Genomic DNA, 13326 nt, shown 5'->3' with positions numbered 1-13326 from the left:
TAACTAATCAGAACAACAAGTAAGAAGAATCCAAAAAATATATAGTATAAGCAGCCTCTGGGGCCTCAAGAGGTCCAACATTTGCATCATAGGGATGCCAGAAGGAAAATAAAAAGAGCAAGAAAATGGAAATCTACTTGAAAAAACAGTGAAAGAAAACATCCCCAATTTGGTGAAGGAAACAGACATGCAAGTCCAAGAAGCACAGAGAGTCCCAAACAAAATGGATGTAAAGAGGCCCACTCCAAGATACATAATTAAAATGCCTAAGGTTAAAGAGAGAATCTTAAAAGCAGCAAAAGAAAAGAAGTTATCTACAGGGCAGTTCCCATAAAACTATCAGCTGATTTCTCTAAAGAAACTTTGCAGGCCAGAAGGGATTGGCAAGAAATATTCAAAGTCATGAAAAGCAGAGACCTACAGTCAAGATTGCTCTATCCAGCAAAGCTATCATTTAGAATAGAAGGTCAGATAAAAAGTTCTCCTAGACAAGAAAAAACTAAAGGAGTTCATCATCACCAAACCATTATTATATGAAATGTTAAATGTACTTAAGAGATCAAAACTATGAATAAAATAGCAAAAAATACAAATCAACAATTGAATCTAAGAAACAAACTAAGCAAACAAGAACAAAAACAGAATCATGGATACAGAGAGTGTCTTTGATGGTTACCAGATGGGAGAGGTGTGGGGGAATGGGTGAAGGGGTGAGGGGTGACGTACAAATAGGTAGTTCCAGAATAGCCACGGGGATATAAAGTACAGTACAGGAAATGGAGTAGCCAAAGAATGTATGTGCATGACCCATGGACGTGAACAATGGTGGGGGAATTGCCTGAGGGAAGTGGCAGAGTGTGCTGGATGGAGGGGGGCAAAGGGAAAAAAATCAGGGCAACTGTAATAGCATAACCAGTATTTAAAAGTCTAAAAAAATTTAACAGAGGGTTTTTAATGTAGCCTTAGTCATTTCGATTAGATTTGACTAGTAATACTGCACCAATACTGACATGCTTATGTGTCAAAGTCTAACATGAGGTTTCAAAGTCTGGTAGAAAACAAGACTTTAAATAAAGGGTGTATCATGGAAATTCTGACCGAGGAGAGTGAAGCCTTAATTCTCTGTCACCAAGGAATGGTTGTTTCCCTTAACAGCATCATTCTTTCCCCTCCTAACATAAATCCAGGCTTTGTACATATCCAAAAACTTTCCACTCGGCTCTGAAATGTTTTCTGCAGAACGGTTAGACCATGAATTTACGGCCTACACCACCCCACCAGCCTGGCGAACTCCTCAGCAGGGGAGCTGTATCATTTCTAAAAGGGGGGTAATGTCCCAGGCTTCATGGGGTGCTTCCGGAATGAACGTGTACAGAATGTGAGAGCTCCTAAAGGTCCAGCACGCTGCACCACTTAGTTCACATTAGTTTGTCTTGCCTTTCCGTTGCAGAAAACCTTTAATGTGATTGTCAGTCAGGTGTAGCCCTTCTCCTTCAGCGGCCCTACTGCCACTGGCATCTATTCCTCTCTCTGCAAGGCACAGACACCTTTCGGGCACAGGAAGTGTTAGGAATACCAGAATCAGTCCAGTGAGCTACTACTCCCTCTGGAGCATGGCAGTCCGGTTTCAGCTGTTAACAATCTGACACAAAAGAAAACATTTAAGTGACTGTACCGGCTGTGTGTACTAGAGCTGGTTTGAATCCCCTCTTACCCAGGACATTTCCCCCTCCTGCTGTGGCCCATAACATGCTTGTTTTGTTTGTGACAGTAAGATTCATTTTTCTCTTTTGTTGAACACTTTTTTATTCTTCCCCCATGACAATTTTTTTTCATTGCTTTGAGACAGAGAGGAAGGGAGGGACAGAGAGAGACATCAATGTGATACAGAGACATCAACTGGTTGCCTCCTGTACACACCCCAACTGGGGATCGAACCCGCAGCTTAGTTGTGTGCCCTGACTGGGGACTATACCGGCACCTTTCCGTTTAGGGAACAATACTTCAGCTGACTGAGCCATACCAGTCAAGGCCAATAAGATTCATTTCTGGTCCTTGAGTTCCTTTCTAAAGACAGAAGGATAGCACGTGAAGTGGTTTATTCCTATTGCACTAGTTTTGTAACTTTAGAATTAACACATAACTTATTACGGATACAATTAAATTACATATAACTTATTACAGATATAACTAAAATTTCGTGCTCCATGTTTTATATAAGTATGCTTAGCTTCACAAAGTACAATACTTTTTGTTAAGCCATCTGAAGATCTATGCTAGTCAGCCTACCCTCGGATTGTGAGCTAGATTTTAAAAAGTAGGTAAGCAGAAGTCACTGTGACCCTTCTGGTCATGGACGTTCATATCACAGCTCTCCTAACATTGACATCATGCCCTCTGAGTGCCAGGAACTGCCTTAAACACTGGAGACAGAGAAATAAGCCTCAGTTCTTGGTGTCAAGGCTGGCAGAAGAGCAGACAGAAAGAAAAACGGTCCACAGTGAGAGCGCCTTTCTTCTTCCAGGGCTGCCAGTATGGCAGGAGGATGGAGAGGGCTGGGCTAAGACTCACAGGTGAGATGGGCACTATGTGGGCAGAGAGGGTGGGGAAAGAAAACGCTTTCTGGGAAACTGCAGCTTACTCAGAATGACTGGGAGGACGGGAAGTTCATTAGATGAGTCTGAAAAAGCAAGACAGCAGGATTTAAGAACAGAATGTCCTGCTGAGGAGCCAGATTGCATCTGACAGGGACGCTCTGAAATTAACGCTATTTTGAAATGAGAATACTCTGAAGGAAAATGAGCAAGCTAAGGGTTAATGTGCCTAAAAAATTAAATTGTAAGACATCCAGGGGAGTGAAACACTCAGAGGGAAGGAAATCATTTCATCATAAAATTAAAGGAAAGTTAAATGTCAGATTCATGCTCAGAAAAAAAACACAAACATTAGGTCTCTACTGCCTGGTAGGAAGAACAGCCACTCATCCGCCACAGCATCAGCTTCCGGTGGGGATGTGTGCGTGGCTGCAATGAAAACACCTCCACCTAATGCACTCTGCATGATTCTGAAAGCCATCCGTCAAAAATCACTTCATGGTCAGTGTGGAGCACCAAACAGGAACACCCAACGCTCATTTTACCCAGGTGTCCTTATTACTAGCAAGTGTTAATGCATCTTTGTGGAGAAAAAAAAAACAACTAGTGGAAACAAAAGCAGCTTTAACTGCCCACCTCCACTGCACTTTCCCATATTTTAGGTATTATTGACGATTTCCTGTCCAAAGCTGAAATAACACTTTGATCTGATCTCAGCACAAAAATGTCCCCGTTTCAAATTATACTTGCTCTTCCATGGGCCTGTCTATTTAGAACTCTATAGATAACCCCAAGAGTTCATCTATGGTTTGCATAGCTTCTAATGTGAGGTAATTCATGAAAAGGGGGTGCCGAGAGGCTGACCCCAGTTTTGAAATTGAAGGATGGAAAATCCTGGCATCAGGTAGGTACCAGACTTATCAGGTTATCACTTTGTAAATTACATCAGTGTGTAACCACTGTGCTGTACACCTGAAACAAATACAAAAACACTGAATGTTAACTCTAAATGAAAAAGAAAAACAAAAGTCCTGGCATCAACTTTGAAAATCAGTTGCCTACCAAAGTTTACGGGTGGCCAACCCCATCCCTAGGAAGCACGAATTCCTCACATTCTGCCCAACTCCATCCTCATCCCCCTTCTATCTTCTGACACCTGGTGTCCGCACTTGGCTCCCAGGCCCTGCAGACTGATGAGAATAACTAGACATCCTTTTCTGAAAAGCTGCCAACTAAATCCCCACTCTGTTAAAGGTCACCCTCCCTTAAATTGGCCTGGTTTTCTGGAATTCCTCAGCTTGTGCAGCCAAGGGAGACTCATTCTTTTTTCTTCCCTGAAACATCAAATCTCACTCTTACAGAAGGAATATAAAATACCACCCTGTTCAGCAGAGCTGATGTAAATATCTAGCCCAAAGCCGGCCTTTGACATGGAATGTCATCAGCAGAGGGGAAGGGAAGCTGATTCTTACCCCTTAAATACTGAAAAACAGAGTGTTAGTGAGAGGCACAGGGTAAGTACAATAGTTGGTATGTTCATAGCAGGGAAAGGGATCAAGATTCAGAAGTGCTTCCCAGCAGCAGGCTGAAAGCACACAAGTGTAAATTAATACTCCCCACAGGCAGACCCCCTCAAACATCCCAGTGTCCCTCTTCAGAGCTGGCAGTCCCCTGCTGTTCAAGGTCATTGGCAGGGATTAATCCTGATGCTCTCTTTTTAGGGTATCCTAATCAAAGAGCCTCGGTTAGCAGTAATTTTCATTTGTGACCATTAAACAAAAGAGAAAGAACAGAAAAGGCAGGAAAAACAAGCCGAGGTGAACCAGAGGTAACAGACCGGGGGTGCCAGTTTGGCACATCCACTAAGCAGGTCACCCTTGGAGAGGCTGCTTCTATCACTGTAACTGGAGAAGCACGCGGGTCCTGCTGCTGCTGCAGCTGCTGCTGAGGAGGAAAAAAGTGAGCTGGCTCACCCCCTTTTCCAATAGTGAAAGTAGCAGATCAGACTGTTGGGGCTTCCACTGCCCCCAGAGGAAGAGAACCTTGGAACAGCTCAGTGCACCCTCCTGCCCTGTGACCTGGGACCACTGCCTTCGGAAGCAGTCAGTACAGGGTGGAAACCCCCGACTGGAGGCAGACCTTCCTGGTTTGAATCTCAAGTTCATCGATGACCAAGCCAGACAAGCCCACGTTCCTTTCTCCGAAAAATAGAGGGGCCAGGACAGCTAGCCTCACAGAGATGAAATAAGCATGGGGCAGATCAAGCCAAGCAACCACACTGTGTCAGAGAAAAATCAAAAGGCAAATTCGAGTCATGTCATTTCAAGGCTTATTTCAGATCTACGAAGGGAAAGCTTGTCTTCATCTCTAAAAACCTTAAGGAAAATGTTTCATGGCTTCTAGATCTAGCCTGAACCCTTCTTTCTTCTCCCCCACGTTTACGGCCCTTGGTTTCACTATTTCAGACAGCAAATTCTCACAATGGGATCCTCCTGTGTTCCCTGCCCTAGTAATATGTTTTCAAGCCCATCAATCCCTCTTCAGTAAAGTTTCCTGCTTCCATTTATGTTGTATCTTGGAGAAGACATGGGAAATAAACTTACATGCTTTTTGTACGTTTGTAAAACATAATGCTTTCTAAATGGCATACATTACAAACCCAATTTTAAGGACCCAAACTCACTCATTTTAGTTTTCCAATTCTCACTAGACATTTGCTAGGTGCAATGATGGCAAATACTTTTGTTTGAAAGCTACCTCACTGCATGAATGTGTGACTCCCTTGGCACATATACACCGACAGACAGTGTGCCTACTGAACAAGGCAGCAGAACATACTGAGAGCTAGAAGATGCTGCCTCCATCAGGTGAGAACACGCTGATGGGTACTGAAGGCAAAAAGCAGTCTCTGCCTCCAGCCACCCCAGTCTCTAGAGGGTGTGTCGCCCAAGGCACGGATGAGAATGAGTTTTTCCCCTGAATAAGAATGAGACTATCAAACAGAACCAAGAGGAAATGCTTACAGTTAGAGAACACTGAGAAAACATTCTGAAATGGTCAGATGTGATAAAAATTAATTTCAAGCAGAGAAGCAAAATAGGAAACACTGGGTAACTATTGTGCAATTAAAAGCCACTGTATGGAGCTAACAGATCATTAATTAAGTTACAACGAATAAGATACAATGGAGTGATCAGCATGCCTACTCAAAGTTAAATACAAATGATACATACTGAAATTGTGACAAGCAGACAGCATGTTACAAAAAGACATACTTAAAATGGTTTCTGTGAATTAAAATTTGTAAATGCAGTAGGGGAATTTGTCAAAGATGTCTGACTTTCAAATCTTCACCAAAGGAAAGAACAGTGCATAAAGTACCTAGTCACTGCTCTAGTTTGTCTCATTTGTAAATCCTGCATTCATTCAAATAACAGGTAAAGTAAGGCAATTCACAGAATACATACAGATGTCTCAAACATGCCTGAAAACATGCTCAGCCCCGCCCAGGAGATGGAAGGGGCGAGCTGGCTGGGGGCGTAGGGAAGGCACCTTTTCATCGACCAGAGCAAACATGAAAAAGACTGATATGAGCCAATACTGGTAAGAGTAAAGGGAAAAGAGGATTTCTCATAGATTAATACTGAAAATGTAAATTGGAAACTATTTGGAGAGCAACTTAGCTGTACTCATTAAAATTTAAATGTATACACACTCTTCTAGGTATCTATTATAGGAATACCTATACAGGTGTCCAAGGGTTTTGTCAACAGTAGTATTTGTACTAGCAAGAGCACATAAACTGTTCAAATATCCATCGAAAGAGAAACGGGTGAATAAATAGCCACAGCCACACATGCAGCCACTACAGAGAGGAGGTGGGACTGATGATTTGACATAAAAAGATACCCACCGCATACTGCTGAGCAAAAAAATTAAGTTGCAAGATGATGAAAAGTCTGTGATCTCTTTTTAAAAACACTAAGTATGTATGATTGAGTCAACAAATGGGTATCTTAGAAGTTATCACTGAGGATGGAAAGGGAGGAGGGTATACATTTTTACAGTGTTCACAATTTTTGCAGCCATCATTTTGTGTGATTTAGGTAGAAGGGAGTTATGCTGCGACTATTAACCTGCTCATTCACTCAAAGTTCAATAGGTGCTCCGTGAAGAGAAACAATTCAGGTTCTCCCTTGCAGTCTAACAATGCAGCCACTCTGATTTTACCAACAAAATTTGCTCGGAAGAATGGGTCTGAAAGGGACCAACTTGACCCTGAGGTTCTTTATATGCAGGAAATCACAGTTCATAAAATAAAATACCACTTTGCACTCAATATTATTTAGAAAATTTAGTAAAAACTTTTTCATATAATTTTCCATAGGTCTCCAACAAACACATTAACCACATAGGCCCAGAGTCACAATTTACATCCGTAAACAACCTAAGGTCATGTTCAGGCACAGACCCAAAGGTTGCCTACATAGTTGAGGTCTACAGCTTTCAGAAGTGGGAGGAGTTACACCTCCATCTTTTATAAAGATACTGGTGCGACACACCTTTCACTTTATTCTTTTTTTTAAAGGAATATTCCTTGATTCTGCCCCAACCCATGTAACTCTCAAAATGATTTATTCAATGGGGGTTTTAAGCAACATTGTAAAGAAAGGTAAAGTATTAATTATACCATAAAATAGCTGCATCTAAAACATTTAGAAAATGTACAGGGTGGGACAAAAAGTAGGTTTATAATTATTCATATGGAAAATGCAATAAGTAAGAAAACTGGTTTGCATACTCACAACTGTAAACCTACTTTTGCCCTACCCTGTATGTAAAAAACAGGTTCACAAATTTGCAGAAAATTTTAAAGGCAATCAACTTACTAGCATAACTGCAAAGGTACAATAAGCACACACAGTGTCTCTCTCCCCCTCTCATGCACTTATTATTAAACAGTGTTAGGATATTTTCCAGGCTAGGATGTACTTTCCACTTGCCCTATTAATAAACCTATGCCCAGATGGGACATGTAACCAGAACTAAATAAACATAATATAGACAGTGAACAGGAGAGCCAGAAGGTAGGCTAATAAACCTGGGATGCCTTCACAAACTAGAAAATGCTTTAAAAATTTTTAAATAGAATGGAAGTACAAAATGTTATATATTTGACTTATGAAATGGAGAGCATAAAAAGTTATATAGGTGACATCTGTAAAATGCAACTACAAATCAGAGGAAGAGACTAATTGATTTCTTTCCGGATGAAATGGGTAGTATCATATGTTGTCACATATTTAAGCTGAAGAAAAAAAATGTGCCTCCTACTGCAGCAAAGAGTCATCATCAAATGAGCTACACAACTTTAAAACGCGTGAACTTTGTTCTGGATGACAATCACTAATCAAATAAACAACTTACAGTATAATTAACGTGTGGCCTAAAATTAGGAGTCCAACTTAACACATGGGCAAGAGATGAACAAAAAAGGGAGGAAGAACAAGAAAAGCCACACGACGGTAAAGTGATTCCATTTTTTTTCTGAACACCCACACAAAGACAGCAGTTTCTGACAAGAATGTTCTTGGCAAAAGATAAAATTACAGGAAGATTTTTTTTTTCAATGAGGAAAAAGGCAGCTCTATATGTAGATTACTAGGCAATACCGCATGATTTTTTTTTAAGGCCCAAATTTAACTTACAGCCCTCATATTTTGAAAATATATAAATAACTTTTTTGGATGACAAAGAAGAGAGGGCTGGAAATACAGTTCCTGTGTGAAATGCTGACTTCATATTGTACTGGAAAGTAAAAATCGAACGTGGCAGCTTACCTTGGCACTGGAAGCCTTGTTTCCCAAACCCCCTGAAAAACAGAAATAAGAACAAAGTATCTTAACATATTTTGTGTGGGATGCCATATTTTAAGCCAGTTATGTGACAAAGCATTTTACAGAGTTAAAGGTATGTACGAAAAACCCAGCGATTCGATAGGAAAAACACGTCTGAATAGCTCGGAGGACTGTACGAATCCAACTCGGGAAAGCCTGCCTGGCCTCCAAGGGCTCCCGGAGCTATTTCCATGTACCCGGATGGATACTTCTTCCCAAAGTTTTATACTGTTACCAATACTTAAATTTCAAGGCAAGAATATAATTGTACATTCAAACTTGTTGGCCACAATATTCAAATAACATAAAGGACTTCATGGGGGGAAAAAACCCTAAGTGGCTTAATTTGGTCCCTAAAGACCAACTGAAAATTACTTTTTCTCCCTAAAGACAGTTAAAAAGTGGCTTCCTCGCTTGTAACAAATTTGTTTAAAATATTTGTCTACAACTTGCCAAACAGCACCACTCTTAATATTAAATTTTGGCTTAAAGGAGCCAGATTTTATAAAGTATTCCTATTTTTGTATTTGAGATTATGATCTAATTTTTACTGTGTACCAACAGCATTTGAAACATACTGAGGTTATTTTGTTCTCGAAAGTTACTTTAGAGAATTTACTCTCTAAGTGGAGAAGCTTGACACGGGTATTAAATTGCCAACACTGTCCTAACTAGGATGAATTGCCTTAATTTTTTCAGATTAGTCATAATGTCTTGCTTTATGTACCTTTCTACATTTACAAAGCACTTCACACATTTTATCATTAACTTAGTCATGTGTACACCCCCACCCCCCAAAAACCATACTTAAAACCCAAACACATAAATTATCAGTGCTTTTATATTTAAATAAAACTCAAGTCAAGGGCCCAGAGAAACGATGATGAAAGCACACTGAGAAATTAAAACCACTGCTAGACGAATCTGGTGGATATTTTCCAGGAACTTCTGAGTGGCTGCTTTACAGTTAAGTGGAGAAACGTTACAGGGGTTACTCAGGGAAGAGAAGATAGGGCAACCTTTATTTTCCACTTCACCTTATACCTGGTGACCAGACGGCCCACATCGGTCCACCAGGGGCTAATCCTTCAGGGCAACTGATAGTGGAAAGACATTTGCTACCCTGCATATGCGTGCTGCAGTCCCTTTTCTAACTTACCTACTTCCTGCAGGAGTCATCAGCAGTCTGCCTCTCCCCTTTCACAGGATTTCACATTTGACAGGGGAGGCTGAAGACCTCCCCTTAACTAAAGGCAATCTTTTCCTTGGTGCTCCAAAAACTTACTTTAAATGGCCTTATCTACAATTTCCTAGTCCTTTGAGCTCAATAGCTTCTTAGGCTGACTATACAATGGAAATCGTTCATAGAGATAGATGTGCCTTTCGTAAGTGTAGTTTTGAGCAGATTTCTAAAAAGGAAAGGAAAAATGAAGCACCTTAGCACCAAGTGTGTGGGACTCTCCCTTAGAGATGTTCTCCAGGTGTGATAGATGCAAATAAAGCTGTCCATATAAAAACTAAGCACCTTATTAGCACCACATTTGTGGGGACTCTCCCTTAGAGGTAATACTCCCCAGGTGTGATGGATTCAAATAAAGCCACTCATAAGAGAAAAATTAACCGCGGTTAGCACCACGTTTGTGGGATTTCCCCCTTTGAGGTGTTTTTCCCCAGCAGGGAGATGGATTCACACAGAGCCACCCATACTTCTCCCTAGGGCCCCAACAAGATAAGCGTGACACACAGCCAGCTGGTGGCAGGGTGCACTCTGTGGCACTGTCACACTGGTGCAGCTCTCCATCCATCTCTGTGAGGGGAGAGCTCAGGAACCCTAGCCATAGCTCGGACTTCGGGGCCTTGGGAAGGTGTGCAGGCACAAAAGGTAAGAAAAGGCAGGGTATCTGGCCACCTGGGGGTTGGGGGAAGCAACTACAGCTCCTCAAACTGCATCCCCTGGAGTTCCAGCTTTCTAAATTTTAGGGACTTGGGGGCAGGGGTGTCACGGATCTTTCCAGAATCAACTAATAAAGCTATAATTATCTCACCAACAAAAAGCACAAACGGGGGGGCGAGATGGGAGAAGGTATAGGAAGGATAAATGGTGATGGAGTGATAAACACAATATACAGGTGATGTGTTACAGCGCTGTACACCTGAAACCTATGTAATTTTATTAACCAATAAATTCCATAAAAAAGAAAAACATTTTAAAAGCACGTGCAATTTCACCTAATTTTACAGGGTTCAGAAGTCCCTGAACCCCTCCATTTATCAATTCCTCCCAGACACCCCAAGGTCCCCAAATTAAGAATAGCTGAGTTCATTGGAAATTACCTGAACTCTGACACCTTTAGCCCCTACAGTATTTTTCCTTAAATAAGGCCTCTGTCCTCGTCCACAGGGTTACAGATCTAATCTCGTGTTGACAGGGTCTATTTTAAATGACTCGCTCTGTCCTTCTGCCATTTGCCTGCTGTTTTATTCTGCCCCCGCCCCCCGCCGCCGCGCTGCAAGCTTTCAACAGTTTATTGCCTCTCTTCTCTTTGGGCTCACCCAGAAAAGTCCAAGCCTTTCCGTGCCCAGTAGATACAAGCTACAGTAGGCAGGAACCCAAGGTTCCAGTGGAGCCCACGCCCGCTGGGAAACATACAATACACACCCCTCAAACGCGCCCAGCCTGGCTCGCTAACACCTTGGACCCAGCGGCGCAGTCGCCGGCCGCCCCGGTTACTCCCGGGTGTGTTCCCGGGAAACTCTGCCCTCTGGATTCTCCTTTCCACTTCACCCTTCGCTCACTCCCGGCAAACGGCTGCTTCGCTGTTTGCACGGAAGGCGGGCGCGCCTGGGAAAGCCGGGCGGCGAGACGCGTAGAGGGGATCAATGTCACTCCCGCGCGCGGCCAGCGGCCAGCCCCGCGCGGCAGGGGTGTGTGTGACCCGGCGATGACTTCCCTAAGAGTCCTGCCCGCGTGTGTGGCAGTGGCCCGGGCGGTCGGGCGCGCGCGTGTCACTCCGAGCAAGAGTTTGGACTCCCGCCGGTTCTCCAAGTTCCCTGAGTGAGTCAGCCCTGGAGTGGACACGCCTGCAACCGGGGCTGGGTGAGCGAGCGAGGGTCCCCGGGGCGAAAGGGCCCCGGACCAGGGGCTGGCCCCACCCGGGGGCGCCGCGAGCGGGGTCCCGAGCGGCGGTCCACGCGCCGTGCCCCGAGCGCACCTACCAGATGAAGTCGGTGCAGTGGCTGCAGAAGGTGGGCTGCTTGAAGAAGCGGGCGATGAATTTGTGGTCCTTCACCTCGTGCACGTTCTTCTGTCTCAGCGCCCCTTTGCGGGCGAAGCGGTTGGCCACGTCCTGAGGCGCCGTGGAGTCGTTGGCCGGGAAAACGTCAGCCATGGTCCCCCCCAACCACCTCTTGCCTCCGCCGGGGAGCAGCAGCCGGGGAGGGCCGGGTGGGCGGGGGCGGATCAGCGGGGCAGCGGGCGACCCCGGGCGTGGGGCGCGGGCTGGTGGCAGGGAGCGCTGCGAGGAGGGGCGGCGGCAGCCGGGACAGTCGGGCCGGAGCGGAGCGAGAGCAGGAGCCGGAGCCGCACACTCGCTGGCTGGCACCACGCTCACTGACAGCCCGGCGACCCGCGCTCGCGCTTCCTACTCTCGGCGGCAGAGGCGGCCCGGAGCGGCGCCGCCCACCGCGCATGCCCGGAGTGCCGGAGCCGCGGGGGCGCGCGGGCGGGAGCGCGCAAGGCGGAGCGGCGCTGCGAGGACGCGCCTTCTGGAGGAGTTGGAGTCTAGGCGCTTTCGGAGCAGTCCAGAAACCGGAGGCGGCGGCGGCGGCGGCCTGGGGAGAGCCAGGCCGAATTTGGGAGCGGAGGCGGACGCTGGGCGGGGCGGACCCGTTTTCCTCCAACGCCTTTTTCTTTTTCTCTCCTTTCCTCCTCCCGCCTCTCTTCCCTCCTCTGCTTCCGCTCCTCTAGCTTTGTCCGCTCTTCCCCCATTTTCCTCCTCCCACTCCCGCTCGCTCCCTCCAGCCCCTCGGTCCTCCTCGCTACTCTTTTCTCCCCCCGGTGGGAGGTCTGCGCCGCCGGTGCAGGGCCGAGAGGAGCCCCGGGTCCCGGGACGGGGCTCCACGCTGCCTCCACCTCCCGCCGCCTGGTCCGACCAGCTCCCGCTTCTCACTCACCCCAGCTGCCCCTGCCCGCTCTCCCAGGTTTTATCAGCTTCTATCCCTCTGAGGTTTCACCTGGCTAAACCGCTCCAACTCTGTATACCCTAAAATGCCCAACCCCCCAGTCCTTCACACTGTTTATACATGGAGGGCAGGAGAAAAGGGAGGGATTTTAAATTTCGCTCACATGTGGGATGTAAAATTGAAATACACAGACAACAGTATGGTGGTTGCCAGAGGGAACGAGGTTGGGTAGTAAAGGGTAAAAGGGGCCAAATGTATGGTGACAGAAGATGATCTGACTTTGGGTGGTGGGCACACAATGCAATATACAAATCATGTATCATAGAATTGTACACCAGAAACTCATATAATCTTATTAACCAATGTCACACCAATAAATTTGATTTAAAAATAAAGAAATCATTGAATATTGACTCTTTCACCTTCCTCCGATTGTCCTATATTTCAGCTACGCCTTGTTATGGACCTCTGATTTGCACATAGTTTAGTTAAAAAGGACTTGTCTTTAGTTATTTATCCCCTTACTTGTTGCCTGCCACAGTTATGATGTGGATCATCAGGCTTTCTTGATTTTACAAGTCCAGAACTTTAATTCAGAAATCGTTTGCATCTAAGCTAATTACTTCAATTTTGGCAGGTGCAGGCAGTACATT

At 44.9% G+C, this 13326-nt stretch overlaps 1 protein-coding gene across 1 annotated transcript in view; it reads right to left on the bottom strand.

Moving 5' to 3' along the window:
• The window catches only part of PRKCA (protein kinase C alpha), a 356477-nt gene extending 343515 nt beyond the window's left edge, over nucleotides 1–12962 (bottom strand). Inside the window, exons 1-2 of the mRNA XM_045837292.1 lie at nucleotides 11708–12962; nucleotides 8435–8466 (exon numbers count right to left, since the gene is read on the bottom strand). Coding sequence (XP_045693248.1) covers nucleotides 8435–8466; nucleotides 11708–11880 — 205 coding nt within the window. The 5' untranslated portion in view covers nucleotides 11881–12962. The remainder of the gene's footprint in view (nucleotides 1–8434; nucleotides 8467–11707) is intronic.
• Between the last annotated feature and the right edge of the window lie 364 nt (nucleotides 12963–13326).

The sequence above is a fragment of the Phyllostomus hastatus genome, unplaced genomic scaffold (assembly GCF_019186645.2).
Source record: "Phyllostomus hastatus isolate PE091 unplaced genomic scaffold, TTU_PhHast_1.1 phas_contig_210, whole genome shotgun sequence".
Taxonomy (NCBI): Eukaryota; Metazoa; Chordata; class Mammalia; order Chiroptera; family Phyllostomidae; genus Phyllostomus; species Phyllostomus hastatus.
The sequence above is the reverse complement of the archived record's forward strand: the minus strand, read 5'-3'. Positions and strand labels throughout refer to the sequence as shown.